Source organism: Pleurodeles waltl, chromosome 6 (assembly GCF_031143425.1).
Source record: "Pleurodeles waltl isolate 20211129_DDA chromosome 6, aPleWal1.hap1.20221129, whole genome shotgun sequence".
Classification (NCBI taxonomy): domain Eukaryota; kingdom Metazoa; phylum Chordata; class Amphibia; order Caudata; family Salamandridae; genus Pleurodeles; species Pleurodeles waltl.
The window spans coordinates 6,363,129-6,386,526 of NC_090445.1; the positions used below are offsets into that span (position 1 = coordinate 6,363,129).

Here is a 23,398-nt window from a genome sequence, read left to right on the forward strand (position 1 = left end):
TCTAGTGTGGCAGTGTTGTGTGTACAAGATCAACCAATCAATATTTTTAAAGCGTGCTACTCACCTGTAGTGTCTCATGGCGCTGTGAGGTATGTCCTCAGGGTTCAGTTGAAGAGCCAAGTCTTGAAGTCCTTCCTGAATTGAGGTAGTGTTGGCGAATGTCTGAGGTGGAGAGGCAAGCAGTTCCAACATTTTAAAAGATGATGCGGTGGTTTAGGTATCTGGGTCCAAGGTTGTGGAGGACCCTGTAAGCGTGTACGAGGAGCTTGAAGTTGATTCCTCTTCTAAGCAGGAACAGTGGAGATCTCCCAGGTGTCCTGTGATGTGTTCTCAGCTGGGGATGTTCAGGATGAGTCTGGCGGAGGAGCTCTGGATTTGTTGCAGCTTGCTCAAGATCTTCTTGGTGGTTCCGGCATAGAGGGCATTGCCGTAGTCAAGTCTGCTTGTGATCAGGGAGTGTCATGGTTTTGTGGCAGTTGCTTGGGATCCATTGAGGATCTTATGTAGGAGTCGGAGGGTGTGGAAACAGGTGGAGGCAACTGAGTTGTCCTGTCTTGTCATGGTAAGTGCTGTGCGATGGTGATGCAGAGGTCACGCGTGCGTGGTCCGTAGGGGTGGTGGGGCTTCCAAATGTTGAAGTTCTTATTGGCCACTATGGGGTTTTCAGTCAAGGATATGATCAGCGGGGTGTTATCGTTGTAGAAGAAAATGTTTAGTCCGTAGTTCATGACGAATGGGGCAAGAGGGGCCATGTAAATGTTGAACAGCGTGGGACTCAACGAGGATCCCTGGGGTATTCCACAGCTGATCTCTGTAGGTTCTGACCGGTGTGGCGGGAGTCTGACTCTGCGTTCTGCCTGTCAGGAAGGAGTGTATCCAGCAAAGGGCCTTGCCGCGTATGCCTACTGTATGGAGTCTGGCGCATAGGATGCAGTGAGACACTGTATCGAAGGTGGCCGATAGGTCTAGTAGGATGAGAGCTGCTATTTGCCCGCGGTCGAGGAGAAAGCGAATGTCATCTTAGACGGCGAGCAGGGCGGTCTTAGTGCTGTGATTAGTTCTGAATCCTGATTGGGAGATGTCCAGGATGTCGTTGTCCTCAATGTGTTGGTGGAGCTGAGCATTAATTGCTTTTTTGGCGACCTTGGCTGGGAAAGGAAGCAGGAAGATGGGGCAGCGATTCTTGAAATCTGTGGGGTAGGCTGTGGGTTTCTTCTAGAGTGGGCAGATCTCAGCGTGATTCCATTCCTCGGGGAAAGTGACCGACTCAGGGGAGCAGTTGATGGTCTTGTGGAGCTCGGGTGCCATCAAGGCACTGGCATTTTGAAGATGTAGTGGAGGCAGGGGTCGGTGGGGACTCTGGAGTGGATGCCGATCACAATGGAGCAAGTCTCAATCATGAGGGGGTCCAGGAGTGCAGGAACAGTGGGGGTTCAGTTGATCTGGGTTGGGGCATTGTTAGTGAGTTCAGAGAGTCTTGGGGTCTGAAGCTGTCCTAGATATCCTTGATTTTCCGATGGAAGAAGGCAGTCTGTCGTAGAGGTCCTGGGATGGCGGGATGATACACGCATCAGCTTGTGGTTTGGCAAACTTCTTGATGATGGCGAAAAGATGTGTGTGGCCTCTAATGTGGCAATGCTGTGTGTACAGAACGCATGTGGCCTCTACTGTGGCAATGCTGTGTGCACAAAACGCATGTGGCCTCTACTGTGGCAGTGCATTGTACCAGCAAAGCGGACGGAACCTGAACAAACTGTTTAAGAAGGAGGGTCGTCATACTGCCCTCAGAGAGTGGGAGGAAGTGCGTTATCTGCAGTGCATGTCAGAGAAGAATGAAGATGAGGTTGAAGAGGGCAGTGAGGAGGGCTTTGAGGAATTCTCAGTGCCAGGGGAGGTTCCCAAAGGAGTAGCATCACCTACATTGATCAGGACAGGGAGCAGTGTGTCCTCCCATGGTTGGTCCACATCAGAGATAGTTAACAGACAAACGGAGAGGGCTTGGAGTTGCAACTGGACACTAGGGCCCTGGTGGAAAAGTTGACTCTAGCCTCGGTGAGAGAAAGGTCATGCTGGACATGATTGGAACCCGCAAGGAGTTAGACTAGACGTCCAAAAGGGCTTTTGAATCTAGTGATGAAGGTGGCAGCTATAATAAAGTGCCTAGAAGAGGTAAAAGAGTCCACCTCCCGAAAATACATAGTACCTAGCTATGTGGTGGGGGATGACATAGATAAGACTTACAGCATATGAGATGCCCCTGTGTATGCAGAGAGTCCTAGCAGAGGACTAGGGGCCTGTCTGTGGAAGCATATGCCCAGTGCTGGGAAGGATTACCCTATTGGCCCAGCCCCAGTGTTATGACTGGCACCAGTCAGGGTACAAAAAGGTAGATGCCATTTGCCCCAAGAAGCCGCCCCACTGGTGGACCTACACCGGGAATTGCCAGTGTAGTGCTGGGGGAGAAGATTGCCACTGTCAATATTACAAAAGTAACCCTAGTGTCCCTGGTTGACAAAGACTAAGAAGTAGGGGCAGTGGCTTATCATCAATGGGCAGAGGGAGGACCTGCACGACACAGAAGCAAGCATGACAACTATCAGGTGTCATCTGGAGACTGCAGAGACGGTTGTTCCTACTAATGTATCCCTCTAACTAGTGGCAGCTGACAACCAAGTGAGCCACTACTCCTCGGCGATCCCTGGAGTGGGATGGAGTCTCTGACATTGAGAAGTTAGCTGTGAGTCCAGTAAAACCTGTTAACTTACTGTTAGGGAATGATCTGGAGTAAACTACCTAGAAGGAGGTAGCGCTCAGGTCACATGCTGAGATGTTGGAATTGCCTGAGTGGATGTTCATGACCAGACGGTCCATGGAAGCTAGTCAGGGGACTCAGAACGACCTGGAACCGTGGCCCATGTCTCTGACAAAAGGAGAGGTTGCAGGGGGTGTGGGAAATCAGCCCCAAAGAGTCCAATGGTGCTGAGGGGAGTCCAAGACTGAGGTGGGGAGGGGGAAACTGCCTGCGCAGTCTTGGGGGCAAGATGCAGGGGAACCATCCCAGGCAGAGTTCTGAAAGGCGCACAGGGAGGACCCACTCTGGAGAGTCTTCTGCAAAAGGTTCAGAAAAATGGCAATACCTGGTGATCACCTCATTTACTGGGAGAATGGTCAACTATACAGTGAGCCTAAGGTCCCAGAGCCTGGTTTAACCCGGGTGTTTGTGGCCCCAGTGCTATAGGGCCTTCCTACTGGACCTGGCTCACAATATTCCCTTGGCAAGACATCTGGGGCAGGCCAAAACCTTTGACCACTTGGTCATCCACTTTTACCGACCCCAGATGAGGATCAAGTCAGATGCATTCTGCAGGTAATGTGTGACTTTCTAGGCTTGTGGAAAGTCATGTGGGAAGTGCAAGACTCTTCTCCAGAATTTCCCATAGTGGGAACATGCTTTGAGCCGGTAGGAGTGGATCCCAAGACAGCCCTACGGAACAGGTTTATCCTTGTGTTGGTGGACCGTACCACCTAGTACCCTGCTACCATACCCCTGAGAACTGTGACTGTGCCCCTGGTGACCAGGGCACTGAAGGGGATATATACCCAAGTAGAGTTTCCAAAGGAGGTGGGGCCTGACAGAGAGACCAACTTCATGCCAGCGTACATGAAGACCATGTGGGCTGAGTGTGGGGTTACCTATAAACTCTCCACACCGTACTATTCCCAGACCAATGGACTTGTCGGGAGATTCAACAAGATTCTGAAGGACATGACTATGAGCCTTTATGAGCCCCAGAGATGTAAGAAGATGTCTTGTTAAAAATAGATCTTGTGTTTTATGTGAAAAAGGTGTATTACAGCCTTTCTAGAATTGTTACTAAAATAGATTTTTTTTAAACTAACGATCCTTGGAATATCTAGAACGAGTATATATCTAGATTTGTTTTATGTGAATGAATAATTGTAAACAATGAGCAGATTACCTAAATTGTAAAAGTATTGATATTAAAAGACCACGGTGATCGGTGAAGTATAACTAAGATCACAGACTTGTCAAAGGACAGTTAACCTTGTGAGGAAGCACAAGAAGAAGGTACTGAAAGAAACTGTTGAAACATGTTCACAAAAGTTGCAAAGAGAGCATAATTTATTACAAGATCTTGAGAAAGACTAAGAAAAATTAATAAAGATAATTAACAGCAAGTTCAAGCACTGATCTCTGAAGAACTAAGCACTAGAAGAAATTGAAGCTGCTTATTTTATTCCCTATAGGTAAGTAATTTTACTAACTCTGAGGAAGGAAATATTTTTCTGTTGCATTAATGGACAATTAATGGAGCTCTAAACAATATGCATCTCGTCACAGGTTTCCTTCAGCCATACAATCACGAACGCCCCTCCCCTGGTCTGGTTACTGCAGAACTGTGGAGATCTATCTGCAGGGTCGGTTCTGCAGGAAGGCAGGTCTTTTAAGAGCACTTTTCCCAAAGGAGAATGCACTTGACAGAGCAACAAGCCCACAGATTTAGTTTCATTGGGTACTGCCCTCAAACTAGCCTCCAGTGAAAATGTATGCAAAACGTTAGCTGTCATGCAGAAAGATCTGACTGCAGCCTGTTTAGAAACGGAAACTGTAGCTAGCCACACCACCACCTGATCCGCAGTGCCAAAAGTAACTTTTTCACCGACAGACTAGACAAAAACAGCCACAACAGCAGAGAACTCTTCAGCATCGTCAAAGAGTTCTCCAACCCCAGCGCCAGCGCCAACGCCGTCACGCCCTCACAGGATTTGTGCGAATCCCTCGCCACTTTCTTCCATCGCAAGATCAGCGACCTCCACGACAGCTTCGGACACCAGACCCAACCATACACCACTGAACCCGCTTCCCCGGACATCACCCTCAACAACTGGACCCACATCAACACGGAAGAAACCAAATCCATCATGAACTCTATCCACTCCGGCGCCCCTTCGGACCCCTGCCCGCACTTCATCTTTAACAAAGCCGACGACATCATCGCCCCGCACCTCCAGACCGTCATCAACTCTTCTTTTTCTTCTGCTACCTTCCCCGAATGCTGGAAGCACGCTGAAGTCAACGCCCTACTAAAGAAACCTACGGCTGACCCAAGCGACCTGAAAAACTTCCGCCCCATCTCTCTTCTACCTTTCCCAGCCAAGGTAATAGAAAAGACCGTCAACAAACAGCTGACCACCTTCCTGGAAGACAACAACCTGCTCGACCCTTCACAAACCGGATTCCGAACCAACCACAGCACGGAAACCGCCCTCATCTCAGTCACAGACGACATCAGAACCCTGATGGACAACGGTGAAACAGTCGCCCTCATTCTCCTCGACCTCTCGGCTGCCTTTGACACCGTCTGTCACCGCACCCTAATCACCCGCCTACGCTCCACCGGGATCCAAGGCCAGGCCCTGGACTGGATCGCCTCCTTCCTCGCTAACCGCTCCCAAAGAGTTTACCTCCCTCCGTTTCGCTCAGAACCCACCAAGATCATCTGCGGCGTACCTCAAGGCTCATCGCTCAGCCCGACACTCTTCAATGTCTACATGAGCCCCCTCGCCGACATCGTACGCAAGCACGACATCATCATCACCTCCTACGCCGACGACACCCAACTTGTACTCTCCCTCACCAAGGACCCCGCCAGCGCCAAGACCAACCTACAAGAGGGTATGAAGGACGTCGCAGATTGGATGAGGCTCAGCCGCCTAAAGCTGAACTCTGAAAAAACGGAAGTCCTCATCCTCGGCAACACCCCGTCCGCCTGGGACGACTCCTGGTGGCCCACGGCCCTCGGCACCGCACCGACCCCCGCAGACCACGCCCGCAACCTCGGCTTCATCTTGGACCCTCTTCTCACCATGACCAAGCAAGTCAACGCCGTGTCCTCCGCCTGCTTCCTCACTCTCCGCATGCTCCGCAAGATCTTCCGCTGGATCCCCGCCGACACCAGAAAAACCGTGACCCACGCCCTTGTCACGAGTCGCCTGGACTACGGCAACACCCTCTACGCCGGGACCACCGCCAAACTCCAAAACCGCCTGCAACGCATCCAAAACGCCTCGGCCCGCCTCATCCTCGACGTACCCCGCAACAGCCACATCTCCGCACACCTGAGACACCTGCATTGGCTCCTAGTCAGCAAAAGGATCACCTTCCGTCTTCTCACCCACGCACACAAAGCCCTCCACAACAAGGGACCGGAATACCTCAACAGACGCCTCAGCTTCTACGTCCCCACCCGCCCCCTCCGCTCCGCTGGCCTCGCACTTGCTGCCGTCCCTCGCACCCGCCGCTCCACGGCGGGTGGGAGATCTTTCTCCTTCCTGGCGGCCAAGACCTGGAACTCCCTCCCCACCAGCCTCAGGACCACCCAGGACCACTCCGCTTTCCGGAGACTCCTAAAGACTTGGCTGTTCGAGCAGCGATAACCCCCCCTTTCCCCCCTAGCGCCTTGAGACCCGCACGGGTGAGTAGCGCGCTTTATAAATGTTAATGAAAAAAAAAAAAAAAAGTATCTTAGAGTGTACCCTCAGTGAGAGGATAGGAAATATACACAAGATATATATACACAATAGCAAAAATATGCAGTATAGTCTTAGAAAACAGTGCAAACAATGTATAGTTACAATAGGATGCAATGGGGAAACATAGGGATAGGGGCAACACAAACCATATACTCCAAAAGTGGAATGCGAACCACGAATGGACCCCAAACCTATGTGACCTTGTAGAGGGTCGCTGGGACTATTAGAAAATAGTGAGAGTTAGCAAAATAACCTTCCCCAAGACCCTGAAAAGTGAGTGCAAAGTGCACTAAAGTTCCCCTAAGGACAAAGAAGTCGTGTTAGAGGAATAATGCAGGAAAGACACAAACCAGCAATGCAACAACTGTGGATTTCCAATCTAGGGTACCTGTGGAACAAGGGGACCAAGTCCAAAAGTCACAAGCAAGTCGGAGATGGGCAGATGCCCAGGAAATGCCAGCTGCGGGTGCAAAGAAGCTTCTACTGGACAGAAGAAGCTGAGGTTTCTGCAGGAACGAAAAGGGCTAGAGACTTCCCCTTTGGTGGACGGATCCCTCTCGCCTTGAAGAGTCGTGCAGAAGTGTTTTCACGCCGGAAGGACGCCAACAAGCCTTGCTAGTCGCAATTCGTGCGTTTGGCGTTTTTGGACGCTGCCGGGGCCCAGGAGGGACCAGGAGGTCGCAAATTGGACCTGAAGAGAGAGGGGGCGTCGAGCAAGACAAAGAGCCCTCACTGAAGCAGGTAGCACCCGGAGAAGTGCCAGAAACAGGCACTACGAGGATGCGTGAAACGGTGCTCGCCGAAGTTGCACAAAGGAGTCCCACGTCGCCGGAGACCAACTTAGAAAGTCGTGCAATGCAGGTTAGAGTGCCGTGGACCCAGGCTTGGCTGTGCACGAAGGATTTCCGCCGGAAGTGCACAGGGGCCGGAGTAGCTGCAAAGTCGCGGTTCCCAGCAATGCAGCCCAGCGAGGTGAGGCAAGGACTTACCTCCACCAAACTTGGACTGAAGAGTCACTGGACTGTGGGGGTCACTTGGACAGAGTTGCTGGATTCGAGGGACCTCGCTCGTCGTGCTGAGAGGAGACCCAAGGGACCGGTAATGCAGCTTTTTGGTGCCTGCGGTTGCAGGGGGAAGATTCCGTCGACCCACGGGAGATTTCTTCGGAGCTTCTGGTGCAGAGAGGAGGCAGACTACCCCCACAGCATGCACAAGCAGGAAAACAGTTGAGAAGGCGGCAGGATCAGCGTTACAGAGTTGCAGTAGTCGTCTTTGCTACTATGTTGCAGGTTTGCAGGCTTCCAGCGCGGTCAGCAGTCGATTCCTTATCAGAAGGTGAAGAGAGAGATGCAGAGGAACTCGGCTGAGCTCATGCATTCGTTATCTAAAGTTTCCCCAGAGGCAGAGACCCTAAATAGCCAGAAAAGAGGGTTTGGCTACCTAGGAGAGAGGATAGGCTAGCAACACCTGAAGGAGCCTATCACAAGGAGTCTCTGACGTCACCTGGTGGCACTGGCCACTCAGAGCAGTCCAGTGTGCCAGCAGCACCTCTGTTTCCAAGATGGCAGAGGTCTGGAGCACACTGGAGGAGCTCTGGACACCTCCCAGGGGAGGTGCAGGTCAGGGGAGTGGTCACTCCCCTTTCCTTTGTCCAGTTTCGCGCCAGAGCAGGGCTAAGGGGTCCCCTGAACCGGTGTAGACTGGCTTATGCAGAATTGGGCACATCTGTGCCCAACAAAGCATTTCCAGAGGCTGGGGGAGGCTACTCCTCCCCTGCCTTCACACCATTTTCCAAAGGGAGAGGGTGTCACACCCTCTCTCAGAGGAAGTTCTTTGTTCTGCCATCCTGGGCCAGGCCTGTCTGAGGGGTTGGCAGCAGCAGCAGCTGCAGTGAAACCCCAGGAAGGGCAGTTTGGCAGTACCAGGGTCTGTGCTACAGACCACTGGGATCATGGGATTGTGCCAACTATGCCAGGATGGCATAGAGGGGGCAATTCCATGATCATAGACATGTTACATGGCCATATTCGGAGTTACCATTGTGAAGCTACATATAGGTAGTGACCTATATGTAGTGCACGCGTGTAATGGTGTCCCCGCACTCACAAAGTTCAGGGAATTGGCTCTGAACAATGTGGGGGCACCTTGGCTAGTGCCAGGGTGCCCTCACACTAAGTAACTTTGCACCTAACCTTTACCAGGTAAAGGTTAGACATATAGGTGACTTATAAGTTACTTAAGTGCAGTGTAAAATGGCTGTGAAATAACGTGGACGTTATTTCACTCAGGCTGCAGTGGCAGACCTGTGTAAGAATTGTCAGAGCTCCCTATGGGTGGCAAAAGAAATGCTGCAGCCCATAGGGATCTCCTGGAACCCCAATACCCTGGGTACCTCAGTACCATATACTAGGGAATTATAAGGGTGTTCCAGTAAGCCAATGTAAATTGGTAAAAATGGTCACTAGCCTGTCAGTGACAATTTGGAAAGAAATGAGAGAGCATAACCACTGAGGTTCTGGTTAGCAGAGCCTCAGTGAGACAGTTAGTCACTACACAGGTAACACATTCAGGCACACTTATGAGCACTGGGGCCCTGGGTTACCAGGGTCCCAGTGACACATACAACTAAAACAACATATATACAGTGAAAAATGGGGGTAACATGCCAGGCAAGATGGTACTTTCCTACATCCACCCCAATAGTTTTTGTTACGGTTCCCACACCAGCTCCATTATCCCTAGCCGAAAGATTTCAGGGGGACCCTGTATGCGTCCAAATGTTTTGCACGCAACTTAATTTTATAGTGACACCCTCGGCCTTTCCAGATGCCCAATTTAGAATCATATTCCTCATTCCTTACCTAGCAGAAGATACAGCGACTTGGGCAGTACCCTTCATTAACTCCGATGACTCTCTTACTCTTCAATTGGACTAACTTTAAAAAAATAATTTGAAAGACTATTTGATTAAAGAAAGAACCATCACACAATCTGCTGGTAGAGAACTACTAGATTGAAAGCAAGGTAACAAAGACCTAATTACCTACCTTAGACAGTCCAGTAGAATCATTTCTGAAACAAACTGGTCATAGGAAAAGTGAGCAGCAATCTATAATCAAGGACACAAGGATGAACTAAAAGATATGCTTGCACAAACTGATCCTCAACCTAATACCTGTGCAGACTTAATAGCATTAACTTTTAGGCTAGATCATCGCTTATCCAAAAGGTGACAAAAAGCAATCGGAGTTTCTGATGAATGAACATCTCATATCATTCTATGAATGAACGTCTCCTCATCTCGCTCTATGAATGAACATCTCCTTATTTCGCTCTATGAATGAACATCTCCTTATCTCGCTCTATGAAAGAACATCTGATATTGCTCTATAAATGAACGTCTCCTCATCTTGCTCTATGAATGAACATCTCCACAGGCTTCAGAGAAGAATATAATTATTTGTGTGTGCTAGTTTCACATGCAGGTATTAACGCATCATTGCAAATCTATTGTGAAAGAGTAAATTAACCAAACGGTAGATGGCGCATAAGTTAATGATAAAAGAGAGCCAGACATCAAGTGAAGACACTGCATCATAGAACAACTTACATAAAGGACTTGAGGGGAATCGCTTTACCTAATTTCAATCAAAGAGTAGAAACTCTTGTAATAAGAAGGCAGCAAACTCTAATGCAAGTCCAGCTGAATTATTAAAACTTCAATTTTCACAGGCAGTTATGTGGCAGATAAACCACGTTTTAAAGCATATCGAACCAGAGTTCCTCTAGAATATTGCTTGCCGTATCATCTTCTTCCAGGTGCCCTTCCCTGCAGTGCCCTTCCCCTGGACACTCAATCACTCGTAAGGTCTACGCAGAGTTGGTGCTGCCGGAAGGTGGTAATTTAGAAGGTACTGATCCCACGGAATCTGGATCCTGGCATCATCACCTTTTATGAATGAACATCTCATCTAGCTCAATAACTGAACAGCCCCTTACCTTACAGTAGGAAAGAATATCTCCTCACTATCATTGAACATCTGAATCATTCCTTGATTGATCACCTTTTGTTCATCTCACTCCACACAAAATACCCTCATCCCACTCTGACTCAACATTCTCCTCACCTCGCTCTTAGATTAAGCATCTCTTCATCTCACTCCATGACTGAACATCTCCCCGTCTCACGCCATGGTTGAATATTCCCTCATCTTACTTTGAGATGGAGTATCTTATCTCCTTGTAGGACTGAATATCCCCTCATCATACTATGTGATGAGCCATCTTATCTCTCTGTATGACTGAATATCCCTTCATCTTACTATGTAAATGACCATCTTATCTCATTCCAAGGCTGACTATCCCCTCATCTTACTATGTGATGGACCATCTTATCTCGTTGAATGACTGAATATCCCATCATCTTACTACGTGATGGACCATTTTATCTTATTGTATGACTGAATATCCCAATATTGCTTGATTACTAAACATCTACTCTTCTTGCACAGTGACTGAACATTCCCTCATCTTACTCCCTGATGGAACATCGTATCTCACACTACAGTTGAACATCCTCTCATCTCCTCCTATGAGGGAACATTGCCTCCTCTTACTCTGATGAAACATCTTATCTCACTCTATAACTGAACATCCTCTGACCTCACTCGATGACTGATCATCTTGTCTCGCTCTATCGTTAAAAACCTCAACTCACTTTATGAATAAACATCTCCTCATTCTACTCCATGACTAACCATCACCTCATCTCACTCTTCGAATGGACACCTAATCTCGCTCCATGACTGAACATCTCATCTTGCCTTTAATTAAACATCTCTTCACCTCACTCTATTGTTTTATCTTGCTCTATGTCTGAACATATCCTCATTTCACTGTATGACGGAAAAGCTCATCTCACTCGTTAATTAAACTATATGACTGAACACACTTCATCTCATGATAACACTTAACATCTCATCTGACTATATGACTGAGCATCTCATCTCACTTTGATTCAATACGTTTGTATTACACTGATTGAAAATTCCCTCATCTCACACTATTACTGGACATCTCATTTTGCTCTGTGCTGAACATCTCCCTGTTTCACTCCATGACTGATAATCTCACTGTCTCACTCTTTGATTGACAGTTTCTTCACTGGACTCGGGCTGATTTAGATCTTGGAGGAGGGGAACAGATATCCTGTCCACCATATTACGATCCCATTATTTCCTCTGGAGACTGTAATACAGCAGATAGGAAATCCGTCACGTTTGTGATGGAGTAGTCTATCCACTGAGATCTAAATCCGGCCCTCTGTTATGGAACACCTCCCCAGCTCACTCCTTGGTGGAAGATCTCTCTCTGGCTCTCAAAGAACCAATATCTCCTCATCTCTGTGACTAAACATAAAGTGACAAAAGTTCAAATGAGGAACAAACTATGCATTAGAACAGAGGTCTTCAAACTGGGGGGCCTCAAGTGATCCCAGGGGGGGCGCCAGACTCTGGCCAAAAGAGGCATTATTATACAGACTAACAGGGCTTTCTTTTAAGCAGAAGCATGTTATTGCATTTTAAAAAGGTAACAGTACTTAACTGCAATATTTAAATAGGTCTAGATATATTTAAACATTGTCATCTTTATAAAATAATTGTGAACAATTCTGAGGGGGGCACAATGATTTTTATTTTTCAACTGGGGGGCGCAGCATAAAAATGTTTGGAGAGCACTGCATTAGAGTAATACTTAAGAGATCCTACTGTGACTGGGTCTTCTGGGCTCTGAATGAGCTGCATCACCTGCTGGGAACGCTATGAGCTACTCCCTGAGAGACAGACAGATGGCAGGCTTTAGTTCAAGAAGATGGTTTCTTACCTAGCAGCATGTTTTCTGCGCTTAGATGGTCCTTGGTCTCCTGGAATTCATGCCTCACGTGGGCCAGCTGGGCTTCAAAAGCTTCTTTCTCTGCATCCTTGGATTGCTGCAGTTCTGTCAACTTTTCACCCAAGTCTGTGATCTCATCCACCCGTTGGTCCAGGGTTCGCTTCAGGAAAGCCACGATCTCTTTCTTGTCGCCAGAGACCTGCTCCAGCTGAGACTGGAAGGTGGCCTCCTTCACCTGCAGCTCGTCCCATCGGCGCTGGTATCTGTGGAGTGAGAGATGGATCCCCAATGAGGTTTGACATGGGTGGATTGCAAAAGAAGAATGCTGGGGAGGGTTGTTTAGGGTTACAGCTTTGAAACATACAGGTAGATTAGAACACATGCATGAGTAATGTTGGAACTGTAAAATATTCAACTTTTTGTTAACGTTTGCCTATGATGAAGACTGTTCTGCAAAACAGTCTCCCAAAATGTTAGTTTGAAAGTTTTATGTTCACCAAAATGAGTGGAAATTCTGCTATGGATGTTTAGCTGAATGTCTGAAAAACAGTATTTTTCTTCAACAATCTAATTTTTGCTTATTTTTCTATGAAGCTTCGCGCACATTACAAAGTGTGTGTAAGATGAGACTGCACCTTTGCACGGCTTCCTACACACAACAAACCATGCGATGGATGCACACATGCAGCACATGTGCATGGAGCTGGCATCCCTCCATATCTAGTGGGCATGACTAGTACCAGTCCCTGGGTTACCACTGGACACGTCTCTTCCACCCAGAAGGACTGAAGCTGGATTTTAACAGCTGGATTAATAGTCATAACTGTTTGTCCAAATAAATGCTGGGATTCAAAGCAAGATAATTAATTATTGTATTAAACTCCCAGGGTGCCAAATGAAACTGCTAAAAATTGCAATTATTTTACAGAAAGTTGCAATAAAAATGCCCAGGTAAGATTATGAGAAATATCGTTACAAATGTATTTATTTATATAGCTTACAACACAGACACTGTTCCCCAAAGGGTCAGGAATCATCGGCTGAGGAGACTGAGCAGGAGTTGAGAGGGGCTCCCTCTGTCACTACCCTGACTTGAGGGGTTAAAATAGGGGGTGCCAAGAGGACACCAAGGTGTTTGACCACCTTACAAACCAGGCTTGAGGAGGAGAAGGGCACATTTGGCAATTTGCTTTGGGCCAGCAGAATGAAATCTGTTTTGGAACCATTTGGGTTCAGTCCACTTCTTTTTGTCCAGTCATCTAGAAGGCTTAACGCTATTGACAAGTCCGGCTGACAGGGACAGCTATATGCGCTGTCATCAACGGAGAGGACTTCTAAGCTGAGGACACCGAAAAGCACCAGGAGGATGAGCACTTAAAAGCTGAACAAAAGAAAAGGGTGATGCCTGTGGAACTCCACATGCAACATGGGTGGTCTCTAAAAACGCAGTGGCCAGTTCCACACTGGATCCTGCTGGAGAGAAAGACCTGAACCCACAATGGATCCTGCTGGAGAGAAGGCCCTGAACCTACGCTGGATTCTGCTGGAGAGAAGGAGCTGAACCCACACTGGACCCTGCTGGAGAGAAAGACCTGAACCCAAGGCCAAGTGAAGGCACCACGGTGTATGTGCTCACAAAGGATCTCATGAAGAATCGTTTAATACAGACAGATCACAGATAAGTTCATATAACCTCTTACCACTCAGTGACACAGACTCAAATGGGCGACTGTGGGCAGGTTTAATGAACTGAGCTCTTTGAGTTGTTTCTATATTAACAATTGTCTTCTCATGTACAATTGCTCACTCGTTCTTGCTTGCGGTGGTCTCGCTGGGGTCACTTTACACAAACTACATCACAGTACTACTACTGATTCAGGGTTATGTTGTAAATAAGTCCTACTTTTTACATAAGAACCTGCATTGTAGGTGTCAACGGCTTCACTGCTTTCAGCGATTTCACTCTTCATGAATGTATTTTTGTTTAAATGAGATTAGTAAAAACCACCGTTTTTTTGCAATTAAACAGCCAGGTTCACACAGACATAAGGGTTGTTCCTTCTGACCACACAGATGAGTAAATACAGAAATCTCGATAACCAGAATATCACCCTGAATGGACACCATGGTGGTCTCAGTATCACAGATGGGTTCTAACTAGACAGTGGCCTCCTAAAGGTGATGGGACTTGTGGAACTGCTGCAGTGGGGACTGGCCACCCTGCTGAGCACCATCACATCCTCAACGCGAGGTCACCTAGGCTTGTAGGAACTACTGGCTAGCAGAGCTGGAACCGTCCCTTCTTACTTTTTGTTTTTTAATAATTTTTTGTGTTTTTTCAACAGTAACAAACACATCAGTTCATTTTGCCTCACTTAAGTGCATTGTGTGTACACAGCCACATATTCTTCTAGTTTCAAGCTCTTTCTTTTCAAGGAGTGAAGGACCATCACACAGTTCAAAATACCCCTGACACTGCTATGTTTTTTTCTGGTTAACTTGGACGCTCTCCCTCTTCTGTCACCCCCTAGAGTCTCCTCACCGCTTTCCAGAGTGTCTGTGGGCTTAGTAAAGGTTCAGAGATTCTGGCCCCATCCCAACAATCTCCCCTCTTCTTCTGTGTGCACACCAGCCTCATGCTTCTTTCTTCCGCTGGACCCACACGTCTGCAGCCTCGATTTAGGTGTTTTTATATGTAAGCTGAGGACAAACCCAAAAGTATCTACAGTTTCATGTCTAAATCCTATGAATGTTTTAAATGATTATGTAGCAACATAGTTACATAATAAATATGGTCACAACATGCAAGTTTTGCCAACTTGTTGCCCATCCAAATGTCCCTAACATCTATGCAAGATAGGGCAAAACGGAGCAGGGATAGCGGGCATCCTTGCGGAATGTCCCTGAGCAAAACTCAGCTCTCCTAGAGAACCCTTTCTATTGTAATCCTCACCGTGGGAGCATTGACAGGAAGTTTATCTATTTATTATTGCGTCACAGCCACACATGACCAGACTTCAAACTGGTAGTCCCTGCCAGCTACATCCAACGCCTTCTCCATGTTTGAATCTGCAGCAGCACACGTGAGCCCGTCCAATCACAGACATTACTGTCCGTGTTCCAGCCTCCTCAAAGTCACAGTTGTAATTCTATCTGGAATACATTGTGAAGCCCTCAAACTGGGTCCTCTTGGTGCTCCTCACACTACAGGAGAACGTCCCAATCTCCGAAGTTTAGAAAGTGGGTTGTAATAGCTTTGGGAGGAGCACCAAGTTTCGGCAGAGGCGATTGAAAAAACGCCAAGAAGCCTCTTGGCCTGAAGGTTTCCAAGATCCCTTTCTCCACAAACATCCCAACTGAGGGACCTTCACATCTCTCTGGAAAGCTTGATGGTATTCCCCTTCTCCATGCTCCGCACTCTCCACCAGGGTTCAAGTGCACTTGACGATGGTGCTCTGTATCTTGTTCACATTCAGGGCTAGGGTCTTCCCCAGTCTCTTCTGCTACTTTCACTCTCTCGGAAAGTTTTTACAGGTCAACCCTTATCACATTTATCTCCTCCAAGACAATGTTGCCCTTGTACAACAGAGTAGTCCATGATCTCCGATGGAGAACGGATCCATTCTGATCCTCAGATGCCATCTCTCGCTACCTCTGAGGGACATGCGAGTCCGACGGCTTGGCGCCCAAGATCGCTATGTATTGGACAATCTTCTTAGACTGGGTGGCCTTCTTGATTTGTCCTTAACCATAAAGGCTCCTAAAAGGCTCACTGTACTGCACAAAAAGTAAAGGACAATCACCCCTCTTCACTCTCTGTTGACCCACAAGTCAGCAAGATACTCCGCGGCTTGCTCGTAAAAGAGCCATGATAAGCCTCATGACACTGTAGTGATGAGTAGTGAGTCTGAACAGCAGTCAGACTCACTACTACATTTTCATGAGGTTTATCACAGCTCCCTACATTGTTTGAACTCCGCTTCTATGAGGAAGCCGTGGAGTATCTTGCTGACTATCACATTTGCTGCCACAACTTTTGTTTGTTCTGACCATTTGTTTGATCCCTTTCTGACATTTCGATTGACTGCACTTTTCAGCCTTGAGAAAGTCCAGAGGATGAAACATGTGTTGGCTGCCGTTTTGCTCAGGATATTTCTAAACCCTGAAATGTAGGCAGTGTCTAGAAGCCAGGCTCTCTAGGGGTAGCTGTAGCTGAGCAGCCAAGACTTATCTAGGAGACATGTGTAGGAGGCTGGACTGGTTTGTAGTGAGTACCAAGGGGTACTTGCACCTTGCACCAGGCCCAGTTATCCCTTATTAGTGTATAGGGTGTCTAGCAGCTTAGGCTGATAGATAATGGTAGCTTAGCAAAGCAGCTCAGGCTGAACTAGGAGACGTGTGAAGCTACTACAGTACCACTTAGTGTCACATGCACAATATCATAAGAAAACACAATACACAGTTATACTAAAAATAAAGGTACTTTATTTTTATGACAATATGCCAAAGTATCTTAGAGTGTACCCTCAGTGAGAGGATAGGAAATATACACAAGATATATATACACAATAGCAAAAATATGCAGTATAGTCTTAGAAAACAGTGCAAACAATGTATAGTTACAATAGGATGCAATGGGGAAACATAGGGATAGGGGCAACACAAACCATATACTCCAGAAGTGGAATGCGAACCACGAATGGACCCCAAACCTATGTGACCTTGTAGAGGGTCGCTGGGACTATTAGAAAATAGTGAGAGTTAGAAAAATAACCCTCCCCAAGACCCTGAAAAGTGAGTGCAAAGTGCACTAAAGTTCCCCTAAGGACAACATAGTCGTGTTAGAGGGAAAATGCAAGGAAAACACAAATCAGCAATGCAACAACGATGGATTCCTGACTGAGGGTACCTGTGGAACAAGGGGACCAAGTCCAAAAGTCACAAGCAACTCGGAGATGGGCAGATGCCCAAGAAATGCCAGCGGTTGGTGCAAAGAAGCTCTTACTAGGCTGAAGAACTGTGAATACTGCAGGAACGACAAGGGCTAGAGACTTCCCCTTTGTAGGATGGATCCCCCACGCCTTGGAGAGTCGTGCAGAAGTGTTTTCCCGCCGGATGGACGCCAACAAGCCTTGCTACACGCAAATCGTGCGTTTGGCGTTTTTGGACGCTGCTGGGGCCCAGGAGGGACCAGGAGGTCGCAAATTGGACCTGCAGAGAGAGGGGACGTCGAGCAAGACAAGGAGCCCTCACTGAAGCAGGTAGCACCCGGAGAAGTGCCAGAAACAGGCACTACGAGGATGCGTGAAACGGTGCTCGCCGAAGTTGCACAAAGGAGTCCCACGTCGCCGGAGACCAACTTAGAAAGTCGTGCAATGCAGGTTAGAGTGCCGTGGACCCAGGCTTGGCTGTGCACGAAGGATTTCCGCCGGAAGTGCACAGGGGGCGGAGTAGCTTGCAAAGTCGCGGTTCCCAGCAATGCAGCCCAGTGAGGTGAGGCAAGGACTTACCTCCACCAAACTTGGGCTGAAGAGTCACTGGACTGTGGGGGTCACTTGGACGGTGTCGCTGGATTCGAGGGACCTCGCTCGTCGTGCTGAGAGGAGACCCAAGGGACCGGTAATGCAGCTTTTTGGTGCCTGCGGTTGCAGGGGGAAGATTCCGTCGACCCACGGGAGATTTCTTCGGAGCTTCTGGTGCAGGGAGGAGGCAGGCTACCCCCACAGCATGCACAAGCAGGAAAACAGTCGAGAAGGCGGCAGGATCAGCGTTACAGAGTTGCAGTAGTCGTCTTTGCTACTATGTTGCAGGTTTGCAGGCTTCCAGCGCGGTCAGCGGTCGTTTCCTTATCAGAAGGTGAAGAGAGAGATGCAGAGGAACTCGGCTGAGCTCATGCATTCGTTATCTAAAGTTTCCCCAGAGACAGAGACCCTAAATAGCCAGAAAAGAGGGTTTGGCTACCTAGGAGAGAGGAAAGGCTACTAACACCTGAAGGAGCCTATCACAAGGAGTCTCTGACGTCACCTGGTGGCACTGGCCACTCAGAGCAGTCCAGTGTGCCAGCAGCACCTCTGTTTCCAAGATGGCAGAGGTCTGGAGCACACTGGAGGAGCTCTGGACACCTCCCAGGGGAGGTGCAGGTCAGGGGAGTGGTCACTCCCCTTTCCTTTGTCCAGTTTCGCGCCAGAGCAGAGGCTAAGGGGTCCCTGAACCGGTGTAGACTGGCTTATGCAGAATTGGGCACCTCTGTGCCCAACAAAGCATTTCCAGAGGCTGGGGGAGGCTACTCCTCCCCTGCCTTCACACCATTTTCCAAAGGGAGAGGGTGTCACACCCTCTCTCAGAGGAAGTTCTTTGTTCTGCCATCCTGGGCCAGGCCTGGCTGGACCCCAGGAGGGCAGCTGCCTGTCTGAGGGGTTGGCAGCAGCAGCAGCTGCAGTGAAACCCCAGGAAGGGCAGTCTGGCAGTACCAGGGTCTGTGCTACAGACCACTGGGATCATGGAATTGTACCAACAATGCCAGGATGGCATAGAGGGGGCAATTCCATGATCATAGACATGTTATATGGCCATATTCGGAGTTACCATGGTGAAGCTACATATAGGTAGTGACCTATATGTAGTGCACGCGTGTAATGGTGTCCCCGCACTCACAAAGTTCAGTGAATTGGCTCTGAACAATGTGGGGGCACCTTGGCTAGTGCCAGGGTGTCCTCACACTAAGTAACTTTGCACCTAACCTTTACCAGGTAAAGGTTAGACATATAGGTGACTTATAAGTTACTTAAGTGCAGTGTAAAATGGCTGTGAAATAACGTGGACGTTATTTCACTCAGGCTGCAGTGGCAGGCCTGTGTAAGAATTGTCAGAGCTCCCTATGGGTGGCAAAAGAAATGCTGCAGCCCATAGGGATCTCCTGGAACCCCAATACCCTGGGTACCTCAGTACCATATACTAGGGAATTATAAGGGTGTTCCAGTAAGCCAATGTAAATTGGTAAAAATGGTCACTAGCCTGTCAGTGACAATTTGGAAGTAATGAGAGAGCATAACCACTGAGGTTCTGGTTAGCAGAGCCTCAGTGAGAAAGTTAGGCACCACACAGGGAACATATACATGCACACCTATGAGCACTGGGGCCCTGTGTGACAGGGTCCCAGTGACACATACATATAGGCCACAAACCTATGAGCACTGGGGTCCTGACCAGCAGGATCCCAGTGACACATAACAAACATACTGAAAACATAGTGTTTTCACTATGAGCACTGAGGCCTGGCTATCAGGATCCCAGTGAGACAGTGAAAACAGTGACAAACACCCTGACATACACTCACAAACAGGCCAAAAGTGGGGGTAACAAGGCTAGAAAGAGGCTACCTTCTCACACAACCCCCCCCCAAACGAAGGACAATAAGGCTAACCTTGGCCAGTTGAGACTTTATTGTCTAAGTGGTGATAAGTAGAGAGTAGCTCTGCAATAGACTGGTTACTCCCTTTATCATCCACTATATGGTTACTTCCCTGTGGGGATGTAAACCACCCTGTTTGAAGTTTTTTAGCTAACCAACAATGCGAAGATGTATTTTCAGAGTTTCTATCAGTAAGTTTTAGTTTAGAGCAGTGGGAATTATCCACTGAACCTATTTGTAATGATGGAAATGCCAGACAGGGATGCTGTCTCAGTAAAGCCATAGCTGGGCAAAAACTTTGTCCATTTGGCTGGAAGAGAGAACAGGGATGCTGTTTCTCTTGAGTTGGAGCAGGGCAGGGATGCTGTCCTATGAGCTCCACACTAGGGCAGGGATGCTGTCCTAAGTGTTGTGAGGCAGTACAGGGTTTCTGCACTAAAGTTTCTCTGGGAGGGTTGGAGGGATGCTCCATGTTAACTAAAATGGTGCTCTTTTTGTCACCAATGTTAGTTATTCCACAGAGAGGTACTTCTACCTCAGGGAGTCCAGCTATGCCAGCTGATGATTCCCTTGGAACAGGTGCCACCCCAGGAGAGGTTTCTCCCACCACAGGAATGGTATCCTGAATGGTAGGGTGGTTAGGGGATACTGTGATACCCTTTTTACCTGTCGATGGAGAGGGATCCTGAGTTTTCAGGCCTTCTCTCCTTTGCTTTTTCATTTCACTTGAAATGAGAGGGAACAATTCCTCAGGGATGCCCAGCATGGCTGCATGGGCATAAAACTCTACATCAGCCCAACCTGAGGCCTCTAGGTCATTACCTAAGAGACAGTCTACAGGTAAGCTAGGTGATACCACCACCTGCTTTGGGCCAGTAACTCCACCCCAACTAAACTGAATTATAGCTAAGGGAAGAAACTTAGTGGAGTTATGGACATCAATAATCTTATACTGTTGTCCAATGATGTGTTGTTCAGGAGGCACTAGGTTTTCAGTCACCAAAGTGAAACTGGCACCTGTGTCCCTGTAGGCCAAGGCCTCAACACCATTTATTGAAACTGTCTGCCTGTACTTATCCATTGTAAGGGGACAAGCAGCCAGTGTGGCAAGGCCAATGCCACTAGGTGTGACAGAAACTGTCTTGGGACTGATTACATCAGTTTCCACTATGGACCCATAAGTGAACCCAACTACACCCTTTGCTTGACTGTTGCCAGCAGTCCCACCACTAGTACCACTACTGCTAGGGGCACTAGAGCTTGATGTATTAGTGGTGGTAGGCTCAGGGGGTTTACCTGGACAGGACTTATCCCCTGGCCTATGGCCTCTGTTTTTACACACAAAGCACCAAGGCTTTTTAATGTGTGCAGGTTGGGAAGAAGAGGAAGAATTTGTTTTATCCCCACCCTCTGAAGAGTGTTTAAGATTTGAAGTGGGATCTTTGGTTTTACCCTTATCCCCATGCTTATCTTGAGATTTTTCACCATCTTTCTTCTTATTGCCATCTTTGTCACCCCCTGTATGAACTTTTCTGTTCACCCTTGTTCTGACCCATTTGTCTGCCTTCTTTCCCAATTCTTGGGGAGAGGTCAGATCAGAGTCTACCAGGTACTGGTGCAACAAATCAGACACACAATTATTAAGTATATGCTCTCTCAGGATTGTGTTATACAGGCTTTCATAATCAGTAACTTTACTGCCATGTAACCACCCCTCCAAGGCCTTCACTGAATGGTCAATGAAATCAATCCAGTCTTGTGAAGACTCCTTTTTGGTCTCTCTGAACTTTATCCTGTACTGTTCAGTGGTTAAGCCATAACCATCCAGGAGTGCATTCTTAAGAACTGTAAAATTATTGGCATCACTTTCTTTCACAGTAAGGAGTCTATCCCTACCCTTTCCACTAAATGATAGCCATAGGATAGCAGCCCACTGCTTTTGAGGGACATCCTGTACAGCACAGGCCCTCTCAAGTGCAGCAAACCACTTGTTAATGTCATCCCCCTCCTTATAAGGGGGAACTATCTTGTGCAGATTCCTGGAATCATGCTCTTTTGCAGGATGACTATGGGGAATACTGCTGCTGCCACCATGGGTATCTAAACCCAACTTCTGTCTTTCCTTCTCTAATTCTAAAGACTGTCTATCCAAATCCAGCTGTTGCTTCTTGAGCTTCAGTCTGGTTTGTTCCACTCTCAATCTATTGAGCTCCCTTTCCAACAATCTGTCATCAGGGTGGGTGGGAGGGACATTTCTAGATACAGAGGTATGATGGGAATGAACAGAAGGAGACCTGTCCCTTACAGAGGGCACCCTAACAGCTTGGCTACCAGTATAATGTGAGAGCACACCATTAGTATGGTGTGATTCAACCTCTGTACCAACTATGCTAGACTGTCTAGTAATGGGCAGGCTGAGAAGTTTCTTTCCTGAACCTTTTCCTGGGGGAGTCCCTGGATCAGATTGAGAACCATTAGCTACTTTTTCTACAGATTGGGCACTTATGGCCTTATCCTGTACTCTAAGCATATTAATTAACAGTTCTAAGGAAGGATTCTTCCCTACACTCAAACCTCTCTCTATGCAGAGACTCCTTGCTCCTTTCCAGCTAAGGTGATCATATGCAAGTTTGGACAGTTCAACTTTTTGGCCTGTGCCAGACATTTTTAGAGAGAGTTAAAGTGATAGATAAAGAGAAAAAAGTTTTCAGAACTTTTTGGAAAGACAGAAAAAACTTTTTAAACTTTTAAGAACTTTTTGAAAGTTTAGAAGTACTTTTCAGCACTTAGAAAAGAGTGAAAAGAGGAAATGCAAAACTTTTTGGCTATGTGTATATACACTGACCTTGTTTTGTATATTTTTCTCTTATGAAAAGTACAATGACAAGAGTGGTAAGTAGTCTCAAAGCACTTATCCCACCGCTGCACAACCAATGTAGGAGGCTGGACTGGTTTGTAGTGAGTACCAAGGGGTACTTGCACCTTGCACCAGGCCCAGTTATCCCTTATTAGTGTATAGGGTGTCTAGCAGCTTAGGCTGATAGATAATGGTAGCTTAGCAAAGCAGCTCAGGCTGAACTAGGAGACGTGTGAAGCTACTACAGTACCACTTAGTGTCACATGCACAATATCATAAGAAAACACAATACACAGTTATACTAAAAATAAAGGTACTTTATTTTTATGACAATATGCCAAAGTATCTTAGAGTGTACCCTCAGTGAGAGGATAGGAAATATACACAAGATATATATACACAATAGCAAAAATATGCAGTATAGTCTTAGAAAACAGTGCAAACAATGTATAGTTACAATAGGATGCAATGGGGAAACATAGGGATAGGGGCAACACAAACCATATACTCCAGAAGTGGAATGCGAACCACGAATGGACCCCAAACCTATGTGACCTTGTAGAGGGTCGCTGGGACTATTAGAAAATAGTGAGAGTTAGAAAAATAACCCTCCCCAAGACCCTGAAAAGTGAGTGCAAAGTGCACTAAAGTTCCCCTAAGGACAACATAGTCGTGTTAGAGGG

General features: G+C 47.4%; 1 protein-coding gene across 1 annotated transcript in view; it reads right to left on the minus strand.

Moving 5' to 3' along the window:
• Positions 1-23,398, minus strand: part of CFAP157 (cilia and flagella associated protein 157) — a 134,421-nt gene that overhangs the window by 88,881 nt on the left and 22,142 nt on the right. Inside the window, exon 2 of the mRNA XM_069236966.1 lies at positions 12,439-12,710. Coding sequence (XP_069093067.1) covers positions 12,439-12,710 — 272 coding nt within the window. The remainder of the gene's footprint in view (positions 1-12,438; positions 12,711-23,398) is intronic.